At 44.8% G+C, this 18,148-nt stretch overlaps 1 protein-coding gene across 1 annotated transcript; it reads right to left on the bottom strand.

Moving 5' to 3' along the window:
• Positions 1 to 895: 895 nt before the first annotated feature.
• Positions 896 to 17,110, bottom strand: LOC147621511 (double-strand break repair protein MRE11-like). Its single transcript, XM_086824271.1, has 13 exons — positions 16,978 to 17,110; positions 16,773 to 16,864; positions 16,565 to 16,667; positions 16,370 to 16,477; positions 12,693 to 12,755; positions 12,524 to 12,595; positions 12,192 to 12,269; positions 11,988 to 12,050; positions 11,829 to 11,892; positions 1,954 to 2,036; positions 1,538 to 1,651; positions 1,172 to 1,252; positions 896 to 1,048 (listed from the first exon to the last, which is right to left on the bottom strand). Exons 1-13 carry the CDS (start codon positions 16,984 to 16,986, stop codon positions 956 to 958), a joined length of 1,023 nt encoding a protein of 340 aa, XP_086680397.1. The 5' UTR covers positions 16,987 to 17,110; the 3' UTR covers positions 896 to 955.
• Between the last annotated feature and the right edge of the window lie 1,038 nt (positions 17,111 to 18,148).

Genomic DNA, 18,148 nt, shown 5'->3' with positions numbered 1-18,148 from the left:
CACTTCGCCACGCTCAGCATATAGTAGGCAGCCACGCTCAGCAAACAAGAGCGCCGGTTGGCAGCAACCAAGGCGAAGAGAGGGGGGCTCCATAGTCAGCAGCGAAGGGGGCAGTTTTTGCCATGTTGCGAACGCCACCGGCAGCAGGGAGGGAGGGCATTCCGGAAATACTGCAGGGGGTCCCTCTCTGCTATACACACAACACGTGTATATGGGTGTGAGACCTTGTGTACTTGTTTACATTACTACAAGCAAAGATTCACGCCAAGTCCGCCATCGCTCTGCTTCTTCCATACAACACCGAGGGGAGAGGTGGATGAGGGAGTGCCGCGGAGAGGGTGAGGGCTTCACAACCCACGGGTAGGAAAAAATTTGCTCTGATACCACTGTGAGGATTATGTTGTTAATCCTGCATATTGTGTACTAATTACTACTTAAGTAATTAACTTAGAACAAGAACCTTCAGAAGAACACTTGAGAGAAGATTGAATTGACTTGTTGTTATTAAACTGAGTACAATAGGTCTCTTATATAGGAGATGAAGAGACACATTTGAAGAGGCATGTCCTTTGATGAAAGGACATGACCTTAGACGAAAGGGTACAACTTTTAGGCTAAGGGATGTGTCTAGTCGATGTAGAGGCACAACCATTCACTAAGGGATACAACCATTCGTCGAAGAGATGTGGCTATTCGATGAAGAGGTACATCCTTTGACGAAGAGTCGCAACCAGTCGAGGGTAGGGGTTCCCTTTGGCTGGTAACTCTTTGTATTTGCAACAGTAATCAGCAATGAAGAGAGAATCTGATATATAAACACGTCACAATCGTGACACTGAAAAAGGTGGAAAAACTGTCTTTTATATTAGGGAACAGTCATGCCCTGAGAAAATATACATCATAATAGAAAAGAGGGGGCTAGGCGTGTATGTGCATGTGTAATCCATCATCAGCTTCATATAAACGGCTTTACCTGTGAGTAAGTGCTACTTCTTGTTGTTGCAGATGGCCCAGATTTTGTAGAGGATCCACCTTTCAATACACGCTCCTAATGAAATTTTCAATGCACAGTGAATACCAATCTAGCTTCTTTTAAGAACAACAACAAAAAAAAGCGTTTGAGGCATTGCTTGACAAATGAGAAGAAAAGCTAATGTTCCTTCACGCTTACCTGCATGCATTGGCTCACTTTCTCAACTAAATCTTTCTCCTCCTTGATTTGCAGTACGTCAGCCTCTTCAACAAGCTTAGCCTGTGCAATAATAAGAACAGATTATAGGAAACACAATCTTTTCACTATAATTAATTAAAATTATCACAAATGTTCTTTCACAATAAACCCAATTCTTTTCAATGCCTCTCGCACATTGTGACATTTCTCATCAAAATACAATCAAGCTGTTGGCCGGCCCTTGCCCAAGTGGGCGCTGCCCACCACCAGATTAGGAGGCATGAGTTCGAATCTCAACACTTGAAGATATCTATAACTCTCAACACAAAAAAACCAGTCAAGTTCACTGTGGAGCTAAGTGCCTACCCTCGTTTCTTCAAGGTTATGTTGTACATAAGTGTAGAAGGCCTGCTTGTCATCTTTGTTCACGAATTCGTGTAATGCAACATCAAGATCATTGACGGGCAGAATCTCCATTTTCTGCAAAAAAAACCATCATGTCTGGCTGGTGACTTATCTTTCCGAACATCATCAAAAACAAGAGCAAAACTGAAGATTTTCTAGTGTTTTTATTGACTATCAACTTGATCAATAACTGAAGATTTTCTAGTGTATTTATTGATTAACAACTTGATCAATCAACCATTTATTCAATCAACAAGTGTACTAATCACTCCACCACTTGATTTGCACGCTAGACAGGGCCACAATAGTATTTTACAAACTGTAACCTTGGGTAAAAAACATATGAAAGTTGAAAAAAAAAAAAAACTTCGGTTTACCAAGTTGCTTTCGGCAACGAGTGCCTCAATATTTTGCTGATTCAACTCTTCTGGCCTTAGAAGCTCCTTTTCTTGTTCCTTATCTGCCTCAAAATATACAGGAAAGCCTTTGTAAGTAAATGAACAAAACATTGTTTGCATTTGAAAACAACACCCTTTCAGCTGCATAACAACAGGAAAACAACCAGAAAGGGACCACTCAGGCAAAGCAACAGGCAGGAACAGTGGCAGCCCAACAAAATGCGAGCATCGAGGGACTGAGAGACTCCCATGTGAAAAGAATGGGGAGAGAAAAGGGCACCGGGGTGGGGTGGGGGGGGTGGTGTGGGGGGGTGCTTTCCTAATTACAGGCTATCACAAGGAAACAGCTGAAGTGTAGCTATGGCTGGGTGGCTCGAAATGTTGTCTTATGCACATCATCGGGTCTAATACGTATCTGATGATACCCGCTTTTCAAGTCAATCCGACTAAAAACTGTGGAGCCCTGTAAGCGGTCCAAAATGTCATCGATCCTCGGAATGGGGAATCGATACTTGATGGTATTCTTGTTCAGTGCCTTGTAATCAATGCACATGCGCCAAGAACCATCCTTCTTTTGCACTAAGAGTACAGGTGAGCAAAAGGGTGATGAGCTAGGCTGTATCAAGCCTTTATTCAAGAGCTCTTGAACCTGACTCATAATTTCTTCTTGTTGAGCTGCACTAACACGGTACAGCGGTCTATTTGGTGGAGTACTACCAGGAATTAGATCAATGGCATGATCTTCTGGCCTTTCCGGAGGAAGTTCCCGTGGCAACGACTCGGAAAAACAATCTTGGAACCCACATAAGAAATTAGTCCTGTCCTTATCTAACATAGACAAATTAGACCTAGACTCATCATCTTTTGCATCCTTTACATAAATCAAGTACGCGGAAAGATGCTTTTTCGTACTGATGAAATTGCCGAAGCTGATACAATAGGAACAGATTCCCCTTTAAGTTTTACATCCAAAACATGTTCTTTCCCTCTATGAGTCAAAGTGATCTTCCTATTGTATGTATCCACCACCGCATGTACTCTATGGCACCATGGCATTCCCAACAAAACATCACATCCATCAAGTGCCATGATGAAAAACTCTTCGCTGTCCACATAACCCTGCAAATGAAGCCTGAGCTTCCCAATAATAGGAGTCACGGGTTCTGCATACCCTGGACAAGCCATGTTAGCCTCATATAACGGCCCCATCTCCTCTGCACGAATCCGCAATTGGCCAGCCAAATCCGGTGACATGAAGTTGGCTCTAGCACCTGTATCAAAGAATATCAAAGCATTTTGATCTCTCACTTTGCCCCAGGCCCTGCACAACTCAGACTCTTCACCACCTGGCTGTTCCCCAACAAGATCAGGAACTAACCCTGCAGAAAGTTTTGGTTTCTTTGACTTGGGCTCTCCTTTATTGTCAGAGTCCTTTTGGGACTTTCTCTTGGGACAATTAAAAGACATATATCCCTCTTCTGTACAGTAAAAACATTTCCGAGCATCCCTCAAAGCCTCTCTCTCCTCAGAAGTTCTCTTGGGCATTGGCAACTTCTTATACCGCATCTCTGTAGACCCTTTTGCATCACGCGAAGCATGCCCAGACTTTTCAGATTTCTTGCTCGAGTTCTTACTGCCTTTAAACCCAGATGAGACTCCAGTGAGTAACGCATTAGCTGTCATAGCATTCTCTATCATCTGTGATATGTTTGTTACTCGAGTCTTTATACAATAGTCACGCACCTCCTTGGGCAGCCCACAACAATACTTCTCTACCTGCTCAGACAAAGGCACTGCACGGTAAGAAGTAACTGGGAGTAAAGCTTCCCAAAACTTCTTGTTATAATCTTCAAGATTATCACACTTTGATGCATCCAACTTGTGCCATGCTGTCATTACATCCACCTCAAAAGTAGATGTGAGCCATACGGAAGAGAACACCTGTTTAAATTGTACCCAAGTAGTTGGTGCTATGCCTTGCAGAAGAAGAGTAGACCACCACTGCAATGCATTGCAGAAGAAGAGTAGACCACCACTGCAATGCATTGCCTTTGAGAAAAGTCGTAGCTTTTCTCACCTTTGAGGACTCCGTGTAATTACCACCAAAAAAAGCAGCATCAAACTGCTGTAAAAAGGTAAGTGCTTTTAACTTATCTTTGGTTCCACTGAATGTATCAAATTTCACAGCAGCTCCCCCTTCCTTATAATCCTTCGCCTTACCCATAGGCGTTAGATTATCGTATGGAAGTGGCTTCACAAGATTGCTACCCCCAGCATTCATGCCCATCATAGGGTCAACATTACCAATTCCCACACCTGGCATGCCATACATTCCAGCCATGTTTCCAAACATTCCATTATGCATACCGGGCTGCATGCCACCATACATATTTGCTTGCATTCCAGGTTGCATGCTCCCAAACATGTTTCCTTGCATTCCGCACTGCATACCACCATACATATTCCCCTGCATACCAGGCTGAAAATTAGCTCCAAAAGTCCCTGGCATATCCATGCCTCCCCCCAGTCATAGATTGGAACACAGAGCCACCACCAAAATAACCTGGATGCATAGTCTGCTGAGGAATACATGGCTGTCCAAAGAAGGAACTCTGAGAGTTAGCACCAAAAGCATGCTGCATGTTCGGAAACTGTCCAAAAGATGGATCCTGTGGGAAGACACCACTATGACCCTGAGGAAGGTTCTTAGAACGCACCTTCTTCTTCTTTTCAGGCTCTGTACGGGATCTCATGAATTCAGCAAACTTCTCACTTTGTGTGAGCTGCATAAACACATCCATAACACCAGCCAAATGATTTTTGAGCTGAGCATCATCTTCCTCTTTACTAGGCACATCTTCTGGCTGTGTTACATCCTCATAATGCTCATCATCTGCAGCCTGTTCTCCTGCAAGAATATCCTCAGATTCATTTCTCTCAGGAGAGGTCTCTTGCTCTTCCTCTTCATGATAAAAATATTCGTCTTCTGTATCCGACATGTTGCTGAATTTTTCAGCGATGACTTTCCTCGAGTCAACCACGAGCTCACCCCCTTAAGAAAGTTGATGATAGGTCCCGGCAACGGAACCTTGAAACCGTCCTCTGGTAGAAACCAAAGTGCGGTAGACTAGCAGTCACCCTTCCACTTGTAGTCCAGATATAAAAACAAATTTAATTGGAGCTAGAGTGCCCCAAATCTGAAATGAGAACGACACCTGTTGGCCCCAAAGCTTGGCGCCCCTTTCAGTATTTCTTTATTCAAATTCAAAAAGATGTAAAGCTGAGTACAACAAAACCAGCCAAGAGAATACACCTGTATGTCCAATCTGGCAGCCCACAATACCTCTTAGCACAGAGGATTCACACACAGATCTGTGTCCCACAAAAGCAACACTCTGTGTTTCCCTCTGGTCAACCAAGACTATTCAGCAGGGCAGCCTTGAGCACACATCTGGCATATCTCATGTACATGGTTCCACAACTCAGCATAAACATACATCCACTGTCCAATCTTTGTTTCCACCCTTTCAATCTGCCATACCCCTCCTCTCACAAGGGGCCAGATAGCACAATTCTACAGCAGACATAAGCCAATGGAAAGAAAGAATGATGGACAAGTCCAAAGCTTACCAAATCAGTACGTGGTTCTGCACTCGCGAAGCCAATCGTACCAATCTGTACTTGCCTTCTTGCAACCACCTGTCTGATGCACCAAATAAGCTCTGATTCAGCACTGCCTGCAACTGTCTGTACAGTCTCTACGCCTGCAGCAGCTGCTGTCACCTGTACCTGCTGGACAGTACAGTCCTTGAAACTCTGCACCTGTCCGTACAGGTCTACAACACTTGATTGAATCTGTCCGTACAGAACTGTACGGACTGTGCTGCGCACGCCTGAGTGTGCCTGTTCGCCTGCTGTACTCGACTGTACCAGCTGGTACAGTTCTGTACCTGCAACCAGCCGCCTGTGTTAGCAGTCGTACAGCCGCCTGTACTTGCTGTACGGTTCTCTGATGGCTTCACCTGCACCAACAGAGCAGTAGCCGCCTGTACCAAAGCCGCCTGTACCTACAACAATCGTACACTGTACCTGCTGTCATACAGATCTGTACGGGTAGTCTTCACAGAGCTGTACGGCCTGTCTAATCAGCTTGCTCTTCTCACACACAGCAGCCAGTCGACTTCCTCTCTTCCACGCATGAAGGTTGCACGTAGTTTGCACGCCTCCCCAAAAGCGCGAGCGAGAGAGAGAGAGAGAGAGAGAGAGAGAGAGAGAGAGAGAGAGAGAGAGAAACGTGTAACTCCAAAAGTGGAGTTCTCTCTCTCCAAAATTATCCTAGGGCCCAACTTTAATAAACATTAAAGTTCCCTAGGGGCCACTTAGGCCTAGGGGCAACCCATGAATAAAACATTGAAATATTAATGTTTTTGGTCCCCCTTCACACCTGGAGATGTCCACACATCTTTCTCTTTGTCCGGGCACCCCAAATGTGAATCATTTAATATTTTTGCTCAGCAACCACCATGCCCACACTTGTGCTGTTCCATTTTCACAGGGTCATGACAGTGACCACTTTGAGAGGTAGACTATATATCAGGGGGAGGGGGAAAGAGCTGCACAAGAGGCTTATAGCACCATCTAGGCATTACTGGAGGCTCTGGTCAATAAAGGATCTGGACTCGAACTGTGTATAAAAGCGGTCATGCACACGGGGACTTCACAAAAGTTTCCCTGGAACTGCTCCCATTGGCCGTGGAGCATGTGAATGATATATGTCCTTATGATACATGTGTGGTGTGGGGGGGTGCAAACGCTGAAGTGTAGCTATGGCTGGGTGACCGCTTTGAGAGGTAGACTATATATCAGGGGGAGGGGGAAAGAGCTGCACCAGGGGATTATAGCACCATCTAGGCACTACTGGAGGCTCTGGTCAATAAAGGATCTGGACTCAAACTGTGTATAAAAGTGGTCATGCACACGGGGACTTCACAAAAGTTTCCCTGGAACTGCTCCCATTGGCCGTGGAGTGTGTGAATGATATATGTCCTTATGGTACTTACAACCTCTCTGAGGGAGTGGGGTCCCCTTGATGATCTCCCTGCAGCGAGCACAACAAATGTGCCAAGCAGTGTGACTCTGATCATTCCTCACCTCTGTTCCGGTTATATGGAGGAATCCTTGAGGTCAAGGAGGGGCCTCTGCTATTGTGATCGATGAAGATTCAAGCATAAAGTCATTTCCCAGCATAAATCTGGCCCAATCTCCCTTCCAACCCCCCACCAAGGGCATAATGAAATTATTATGGCAGTACTAAGAAAACAGCCACCACACTGGGGGACCAACCATAGCAAAAGGATGGACCTTGCCAGGGTAAAATCTGTTCCGGTGGCATTTCTAAAACTCGGCCAAGATTGACCTCCCGTAGCTTATGTCATCTAGTAAGACTGCCTGATAGAGCAATGACCACGCTGCCAGAGTTTCACTTGACGCCCTATCCATGCTGAATATGCAAGAAAGGGGTAACTAGAGTTATTGGTTTCAGTGTAAAGGTCTTGCCAATACCACTCCCCTCTGTCACACTGCCACATAGCCAAGGATATCATTATTGAGGCTATTGGACAATCTTCTAACAAGATTCCTAGTGGTACATCGCAAATCTTTGCCTTATTACCCATAGGCCAATGGACAAGCCAAAAGCATCGCCAGCCGAAGTGATTGGGAACATAACCTCATGGTTGTGCTTTGGGTTTATCATGCCTCTTACAAGGTGGTTGTTGGTCATACACTGTTTAGACTAGCATATGGTGTACAGGCAGTAATGCCTATGAAATATTTGGTACCTAGCCAAAGGATTGCAGTAAGGGGAACGGTTGACTGAAAATGCATTGGCTGAATGCTTAATGGAGCAGGAAAAGCTTGAAGAAACGAGAGTGATAGCCAGACATGAGTTGATGGTTGAAAAGTACCGTCAGAAGAAATGGCTTGATCAAAACTTAAAGAAAAAGGAACTTGAAGAAGGGGACTTGGTCCTTTTGTTTGGAACAGGTTCCAACAAAAAAAAGCTGTGGGTTATTGCCTTTCAAAATAACGGAGCTTACCCTGCAAGCTCAGCAAGGATTGAGACCATAGAAAGCATTGAAATGGATGATTACATTGGAAGCAAGCTCAAAAAAAATAACAAAAAGAAGATGTCAACCACATGCACAAGAGGAAGCTAAGGCTCAAGAAGCTAAGGCTAATCAACGAATGAAGAACAAAACCATGCATGTGACCATCGCAACCCTCACCCTCATGGAAGTGGAGGATTTGGAGACTGAACCTCAATGCTCAAGGTTGGAATATCAACCCTCACCCTCATGGAAGAGGAGGATTTGGAGATTGAACCTCAGGACTCAGGGTTGGAATATCAACCTCAGACATTCTTATCCCAAGCATTGCCTTGATAGACACGGGTGCAAGTCATAACTTACTCTCATATGAAACATGTCTTTGGGTAAACCAGATCTTGAGCACACAAATGCCAAGGTGCAAAGGATTCGTTCAAGTTTGATCAAGACTATGGGTGCTCTAAGAGTTAACATGAAACATGTCTTTGGGTAAACCAGATCTTGAGCACACAAATGCCAAGGTGCAAAGGATTCATTCAAGTTTGATCAAGACTATGGGTGCTCTAAGAGTTAACATTTCCATCAGAAATAACCAGTGTGGCCAGAAAGGTATTTGTGATGCCTATAGGAACAATGAAAGGGCAAGCGTTACTGGAGGGAAGCTGGATCTGTGCGACAAACTGCACAATTAACTGGGGTCATCAATAAGGTCAGCTGAAGGATGGTGATACCATTTGGTGCCACTCTGGAGCAAGCCCCGAACAAAACTGGAGGTGCCGATCAACTTATGCTTCGCAACACAATTACTACTTCCCAATCCTGAAGATTACCCTATCGAAGAGGAGGTGCTTGCACCGCCGATCCAAGTGAAGGAACCGCCCATGGAAGTAACGATCGAGCCAAGGCATAAGCCAGGGCCAGCCAACCGACAATGGATACCCAAGAAGCTCCTACGATGGAGAGAAGAAGGTAAGGGTTCCCAAAATCAAAGCTATCAAGGAAGATATGAAGAAGAAATCACAATCCAAATCTTAACCACCAGCCAAAATCCCTACCAATGAAATAACCATGGAGAACCGAACAAGTGAAGTTAGTGCCAAAACACCAATCATTGTTTCCAGCCGCAACCTTGGAAGAATCGGAAGATGTTGGGTGCCTACCAAGGTAGTAGCGGCTCAGGGATACTTTGTGGGAGTCACCAACTTATGGAGCCCAAAACAAATTAAGAACTGTTCTGGATCAATCGACAGATCCATTAGGATAGAATGGCAGCCCAAGGTGACACCCATTGAAAAAGTTAGTGCTCGCATGAAGCCACAAGAACCTACACAAGAATGGAGACCCAAGCCACAGGAGCCTTCCTATACCTATGGCACTAATGACCAAGGAATAGAAATTGCTAGAGTTAAACAGGTATCATTGAAAGCCTCCTCCAAGGGGAAAGAGAAGTGACAGAACCTGTTTCCAAACAAGGGGTGGATGCACAAGAACCTGTCACAATGTCTATGGACATGTTGATACATTGGGATGGAGGAAGAACTCAAATGCTCCAAGTCAAAAGAGATTTTGCTAAAGACTGGTACTCATACAGGAGGAGCTAGATCTCCCACTTCTTTTGGTTATTCTTACATGGTGGCCTTCAGTGGAGGGCTATTTTTGGAGTAGAGCCCGCCTACCCAAGATTCCTGGTAGCTTCCGAGACAATTGAACATTGCATATGGGGGGCTGTAGAGTCGCTCAGAGAATTTGGGGCTCTATAGCTCAGCTTATGTGCAAATTGAGGAGATGTGTTTCTTGGAATGCTATTGCATGGCTCACTCAGTTTGGTCCACAAATATTTTTTGAGGGTGGCACCGCCATAATGATAGGCAGAGGTGTGGCCTAACGTTGCATGCTACAAGATATTCCTCCTACACAGTATAGACCACCTTGGTAGAGGACTGATACTACTTGGGAGCTCATTGCCAGGATCACAGCTTGGCAGATTTGGAGGGCCAGATGCATAGAAGCTATTGAGGGCACTCAAATATTCGACACTTAGTGCATTTGTAGTATATGGGGAGATATTATTCACACTCTTATAGCCATATGGGCTCGTATATAGGGACCATCCAGATTTGCGCATGCAAGGAAGGGGCACTGTTTTCATGAGGGAATGGGATCAAGGAATCTTTTTCTCAACGACCCCCAACAGGAGTCTCTTGGCACATATGTGCCCCATATTGGTTGAGACCACCCTACATTTTGGGATGAGGTCTTGTTTTGTTTCGGCTCCAGCTGTGATTTTGGATGGTCTATTCATACTTAATAGAAGTCTCCTTTTTGCAAACCCAAAAAAAAAAACTCCATAACTTCCGGCAACATCTTCCATCAAGCTCAAGGAAAAAATCCACATATCAATGGGCATGAACAGTAACATCAAGCAGGGACCCCAGCTTTCTATCTTCAACACATTAAGTAAAGGTTCCTATTTTGAAGAAACATCAGATTCTCATGTACGTGAGAATCCCACGTGCATTCTCATGCCATGGCAATCACCAATCATCTGGAGATGGCTACCAGCAGAAAGATGCACAACAGAGGGACTTAACATTCAACACTAAGGGAGCATTCTAACTCTCAAACAAGCAATCCAAACAAATTGCAGTTCGCACGTCCATGAGATTTATCATGATTTTCACATCCGTGTTGGTGCCAAGCAGAAGGGGCAATGTCCGCCGACTCTCAGCATGTATCCCACATCTATGTATGGTGCACATTTGTTAAGTCCCCCATTATGAGAAGAAGCCATTGGTACACATGTCTTTGGTGGGAACCCCGGCTTAGATGCCGATGGGATCGCTATTGTGACCATTAATGGTCAGCTGTGCAAGCGTTAGCTGGGGCCAGGACAACACCCCAATTGGGGAGTCTCAAGGATCCGAGGGCCGACTCGACGGTATGGAGAATATTCCCTAGGATACCTAAGTTCATTATTAGTGGCCAATGGATGGTTGGGCACGTTCTTGATACGTGGGAGGTGACCACGTCCATATAGCGTAACCGACCGCATTGTATACACGTCTACCACACCACCTACAGCACTATATATGGACATAGTTATCATAAGCTATGGCATCCAATGCTTGTTGTGAGTATCCACACCCTTTACACTTACATCCAAAGTGTGTCTAGATCGCCATCTAAGCTCTACTTGAGAGAAACAATAATCATTGTTTACTATCTTTCTCTCAGTCTCAAATCTGTGTCCTATCCCATGTTGAAGTCGTCCTCCTGTTTGTGTATTGCAGTGCATCCTCACTCTGTCACAACCAAATCCCAGCTTCTAATGACCAACCACCCACACCCTGCATCACATCACTCAGCCTCTAATTGATTAAAGGAAAGAACTCATCAATCTTAACCCCTAACCATGCAGAACACTTATGCTAAAACCCTGCATTTTCACATGCACAAAAATGCAAGTTTGCTTAAACACTTACAAGAACAAGTCCCCACACATGCTCAATGTCTGAATGTTATTACCCCATGCCCCACACTCTTAAAAGATCAAGTCCCCACATGCTCAGTGTCCGAATGCTATTACCCCATGCCCCACACAAAAAAAAAACCTCAGAATTTTTAGAAACACTTTGCAGCCCTAGACAAGCCCAGGTGCCCAAGCCTTGATATAATAGGACCACCTCCATACAGTTCAAAAACACTTCATCTTCATATCTGGACCAAAAAGAGGTGTCATAAAGTTACCAGCGACCGTCTGTCTCTTCTTGGCCGCCTTAGTAAATATCAATATGTCATGAGGGTTGGCAACCTAGCAATGTCAGCCAATGTCTACACTAATGAAATATCGAATTGTGATGGGAAAATATATATATATATAACAAAGAATAAATAAATAAATCCAACCTTTCCTACAAATTTTTGCCCAAAACGCTGGGGGTTTATTGTTGTGTATCCAGTATAGTCTACCTGTACAATCCCAAAAAAAAACATAAGAGCTTCACCTGTCACCTAGCCTTATGATACTACAAAATATAACTATGTTAAGACTTACACAGTCCCTTGATGAACAGCAGTGGCCAGGTCTCTAAAAAAAGCCAAAATGCTAACCTTTATACGAATTAGTGGAAGCTTCAATTCGGGGCGGCTGACCACTTTCCCATTCGCACGACTTATCAAGTTGTGAACCTGTGAATTAGATCCAAAAAATAGTGATTTGATGCAAAACAGGGTTTGAGAGTTCCAAAGGGCTTTACACACAAGCCCTGCCCGATACAGGGGGAGATACCACCATCCTTGATGGGGCGGGAGATCTCCCCCATCCACCTACCTGCCCATCCACCATACCACAAGCAGGGGAGGTGTGTGTAAAGACCCTGACTATTGCACTTATGTATCTGCTGCTTTGAAAAATGTGCTTAAATGGAAAAAAAATGTTATACTAGCTTGCTTAGATGATCGAGAACAGCTTCAGGATCATTCGGATCAAGGTCAGCCTCATCCTTTAAGGAAACCTTGCAGAGAGGGAAAAAAAAGGAGAATAAACACATTGCTTTGAAATTAAACATGCCTTTTTCAGTGACACTGCTGCCTGCGTAATAATTTACTTACTTCTGTGAACTCAAATGCCCTAACAGAGTCCAGTGGTATTTTTGTGGGTCGATACTGGCTTCCCTGCATCAAGTATCGATCATATAAATAGCATCATGATTCTGATATGTAAAGGGCTGGCAAAAAATGTATGACATGTACAACATAAGCAACACCGTTGTTTTATTCAAGACATGAGTATGCATATTGAATTTCCATACAAATGCATTAATCCCTTTTCCGAATAAGAGTACACATGGAGACTTTATATTAGAGGAAACCATTTCTCTCTCTACACTCTCTTAGAGTATGCATATTGAATTCCCACACAAATGCATTAATCCCTTTTTGGGCAACCATTCACACTTTGAAATTTTTTCCAACTAGCCTTAGGCCCAAGATCCGCCGTAGTTACTGATTTTCCACCACCCGTAGGCAATGCCGTCAAGGAAGCACCAAGGGGGATTTTGAACCCAAGACCTCTTGGTCCTAGGCAAACACCCTCACCACTTGAGCTATCACCTCATTGGCCTTTTAGTATTTTTTTCACAAAATGTTCATGCTTCTTTTTTCCTGCTTGCCCCCTTTCAGTTTCCGCACGTCTTTTCATGATCGCCCCCATGGCAATTTACATACTCCCCCCTTCCCATGACTTGCTCCTACTCGCCTCCCCCACCTTCGGAAACCCCTCTTACTCGCCCCCTCCACGCCTCCTCATGCTTGCCCCCCCCACTTTCGGTAACCCCTTAGGCATAGTCACCAAAAACGAGAAACAAGAACGGAAATGTTCGAAGAATGGAAACGGGGAAACGAGTTTTTAGGGGTGGAAACGGCCGTTTCCTGTGACAATATCACTTGGGAAATGAGAAATGGCCATGGAAATGGATGGAGTCTTGAAATAGAGAAATGCGTTTCTAGGGATTGAAACAGCTATTTCTTGTGACTATGCCCTCAGGTCCCCTTTGGCAGCCCCTTCTCGCCCCTTCTCCCCCATGCTCGCCCCCTTTTTCTACTACTCGCCCCTGTCCCCTCCGGGCCAGCTACTCACCCCCCTCCATACATCCATACTCACCACACCCCCCCCCCTTTCAGTCCTCCCCTTCCTCATGGTCATCTCCTGTTCGCCTTTATCTTAGCTCGCCCTCTCTCCATCTACTCATGCTCACCCCTTTTCTGTGTGCTCCCCACCATGTGCTAAAGTCACCACCAGTTATGGTCGTCACCTGCCGGCACCTTGTCTTGTCCTCGTTGGCCATGCCACTGGGTGCCGTCTAACCAGTGTTCGCTCTGCATGCCCATTCATACCAACTGGCTGTTGCAAGGGCGGCCGTTTCACAGCAAGATCTACTCACTGAGTTGCTCAAACTTCAAATAGGCTGCCCGGCACTCTTTGCAACCCATCTACAGGGTGCTGACATGGCACCACAGGCTCGGCTTGGCTTCCTTTCGCACCATCTCCTTCCTTGCCACTCCGTATCATCGACCTCACCCCCTGCTGATCACACTCCTATCACCTAGCTTATCACCACATTTCACCTATTATCACCCAGTTGCCTATCACCCCTTTCATGCGCTTGTCATCCCCCTTCTACACGTATAGTGGTATCCCCCTCTGCACTTATGGCCCCACCTTCCCACTCCCTATCGCTCTTACTATACTGCCTCCTCTGCACCATAACTCATTCAAGCTAGTGTGATGACATTGGCTAAAGGAGGTGAATTTGTGTGATGGCTACATAGTGACCTATTCACATGCTGGGCACTCAACTCAACATGTCATGCTGATACACACTGAACACTCAATCCAGGGAAATGCTAGCATGTCCATGAACGTAGCAAAGGAGAAGATTGTCAGGTTGGAGGCTGCGCTGGAGAAGGGATCTTCTGACAGAGCCGTTACCACTACTATTTTGACTTCATTGACACCCCTCTCCTGAAGTAGGCATAGTTCTTTCAGTCATGCTTAAGTGTGTTTCCATGCTTACATTGGTGTAACTGTTTATTCATGAGTGTATGTTATTAATGGGTATGTGGATGGGCTTGTACCTGAAGTCAACATCTATGTATGAGGAGTTCTAGGAGCCACGTGTGGCATGGTCCAATAGATTAGGAGCCAAGGGGGCCGAGGGTTAGGGAGGAGATGGCTTGGTACGTGGCTACGCAAGCATGAGTCCACTTTCTCCCATGTATCTGGTTGATGATGCTTATTCTTTGTACTTGGGTTAGTGGCAAGTTGGCGACTTCACATCTGTCTGCAGCTCTGTATTTCTTTTCATGGTTATTCACTGGGACAGTGAATTCTTAAGTCCCAGGGTACCTGTAGACACCATGGGTGCCTACGGTGTTACAATGGTACAGTGTTACAGTGTTACACTGGTACGGTGTGGCAGTGTTACGGTGTTACAGTGGTACAATGTTGCAGTCCACGATGCTCCAAGTGGGGAGTCCAGTGGACACTCCAGCAGGAAGATTCCGAAGCGCACCACTCCAAGGCATTTAGGCACTGCACCCCAAGAAAGGAGATGTGTGCCATGCATCTGGCACTGGAGATGCTCACCAACAGTCACCAATGGTATCTTCGTGACTCTCCGGAGTTATGAGGCATTCTACCCCGTTCAAAGGGGATAGAGGCTTAACCTGTAGTTCCACCTTCTCCATTGCAACGCTAATCTGTGCTACTCCATGCTATCCCACTTGTACTTGAGTTCTGTGTTCACTGTGTCATTCCATCCTCTGAGCAGAGTGTGTTATCCCTCACTGTGACCACTGCTGAGTGTGCGCGGTGCAGTGAGTGGTGTCTGTAACTTCCGGTTCATAGTAATGCAAGTGAAGTACATTATTCTTGTGCACTGTTCCTTGCTTGTCCAGTTTAATTAAGTATTGCTTAAGTAAGTGTGTTATGCCATCGTTCCTTTGTGTTATGCCATCGTTCCTTCCTACTGTTCTATCCCATCACTTCCGTGGACATACTGTCAAGAGTGAACCACCACATCCTCTTAGTGTACCTAGGCAACCCGACCTGCTACAGCCACCCTTTGTGAAGTGGGCCTAAGCTGTCCACTCTTCTTACCCCACTTTGCAGCTGTTTTGAAGTAAGAATTGTAGTAAAAAATAGCAATTGTCTTTGATCTTGTATCCCCCCAGCGCAAGAGTCCTAGGCCAAAAACGCAAAAGATCTTAGTTGATTGAAGTCTAGTATTACTTGCTTGATAACTATATATTTGGCACATCCATATATATGAGCAAAGCAGGAATCCAGTAATATTATGCATGAATCTCTTTCTCGCCTGTCTTAAGGTTATTGCAGCATACTACATACGAGGTGCTCACACTATTTAGCCAAACGTAATCCCCTTTTAGATGGTCCTTAAAACACTGATTGAGGCATGAACCAAACAAAACCATGAAGACGCATCCGACCTGTCTTGATGGCCCTTCTTAAAAGTTATACTTTGCATATCAAATTCATGGTTGGGGCCAAAAAATCTCCAGTGATACCAAATTTGGTGTCTATATTATCCTGAGCTTACAAATTTGGATATCAGATGTATATTCATTGCCTCTATTTATTGGATTGAAAGCCCATGTAAAGCCATCGTACTGATCCCAAGTGCCTAGACACAACTTAAGTTAATATGACACAGTCAATATGTCACAAGATGCCCAACTGGCGAAATACGGGAAAAACTAGGGTGTACCTTTATCTCTAGTAAAAGCACATGCTTTGGTTTCGCTTCACCATCAATCAGAGAGGTCGCTATTGAAGACCCTGGTTGTGACAAATGAAACCCCATCCCACCTACTTCCTGCAAAGAAGATTCAACGTCACCACAAGGGGATTATGGTAACATTAAAATGCAAGAAATGTGGCTGCAAGGATTATTCAATCTGACCTCTGGATCAACCAAGCATTCATGTTCATGCCCCCAAACTATAAAATCCAGGAACCGTGGCAAAAAATGCTCATTAATCGCATTTTTCGGATTTGTTTTCACCCTGGTTGCATGGGGAACACAACATAAACTTTCCTTTGAAATATAAGGAAAAAAGAAATCTTTCTGCCTAAAATAAAATAGCCCACCAAAAAAAATAATTTTTTACCTGTTTTGATGGAGCACTAATATGTTGAACCAATCGGAAACTGAAGAGTTGTCTTGCATTTCAGGGCGAATCCATCGCACGGCATGAGGAGTCTACTGATATCCAAAAATACACGGAGCAAGCAGTTTTTGTAGCTAATTGTATATATTGCTGAAAAGCATCCCACGCAGAATGCATGCAGTTGCATGTGTACAGAAATTCTGACCTGAAACATACGATTCAGGCGCTCATCACGAATATTTCCAAAACCATATAGTGCCAACTTTGTTGTGCCCTGCACACAAGCACGCGTGCGCACACATGCACACACACAATCAGTGAGCAGGTGCTGACTAATTCCACATGAAATAAGAGAGCCCCCTCTAAAGCCCCATGTTAAATAGGTTTTTGGCTTACCTGTGTAAAAGGGAAGACTTAATTATGTATTCAACCTTCAGCGAACTAAAACTTTTTAAGAAATATTTTTTAAAAAATAAAAACCTATTTAGCATCTTCCTCTAAATTTATAGGCGCTCTCTCTCTCATACTAGCACGGCATGGGAGACATCCAGTCAGAGTACTCACCATGGAGGACATTGAGGATATCTGCCACCATCGACCGATGAGAGACATCTTTGGATAGTGATGTATATGATGCTTACCTTTGTTGCTGGAGTTTTCCTCCCAGATGTTATCCATTAGGAGCTCCTAGTACCTTACTTTTCCTCATAGTTGTTTCAGTTTTAGTTAGTTGTTTAGTTGTTTTTAGCTTTTCTTACACAGACATTGTATCAGATCTACCAATTGTTGTAACCTTTTTGGTCTCATAGGTCATTTTGGCCTTCTGAAGACGTTAATATATCATTTCATTTCTCTCTCTCATGAGATATGCCATGGACATTAATGTATCACTTTGGTCTCTTAGGCCCATTGGGTTTTTAGTAGACATTTAATATAACTTTCTCTCTCCCTTTCTCTCCCCTGAGGTGGGGGCTTCACCGAAGGCACATGCCATGATGCTTTGCCAAATGATATGAGTGGACAGAATCGCCCCCACCCCTTTGCAGATACATGGAGGGCAGGCAAGGATATGACACAAGAGCGGCCCCTCATCCTCAACGGGTTTTCTTAGACAGACGAGCTGCCCTCAAGGGCACACAAGTGTACATGAGGGATGATCTCACCCCAATATAGGTGGCACACCGGCATGAGGCGATGGTGACAATTCATGAGATTTGTAGATTGGGCACGTGGGCTATCTACAGAGATGGTAGGGTCATTATCACAAGAGGAGTTACCTCGGAACGGGCCTACGCATTCCAATTTGCCCGACACCCCAGGCCCCCGGACGTTGGCCACAATACCGTCATTAGCTCCAGATTCAGGACATGCTCCAT

The sequence above is a fragment of the Cibotium barometz genome, chromosome 30 (assembly GCF_041138505.1).
Source record: "Cibotium barometz isolate CiBa-2024 chromosome 30, ASM4113850v1, whole genome shotgun sequence".
Lineage (NCBI taxonomy): Eukaryota > Viridiplantae > Streptophyta > Polypodiopsida > Cyatheales > Cibotiaceae > Cibotium > Cibotium barometz.
The sequence above is the reverse complement of the archived record's forward strand: the minus strand, read 5'-3'. Positions and strand labels throughout refer to the sequence as shown.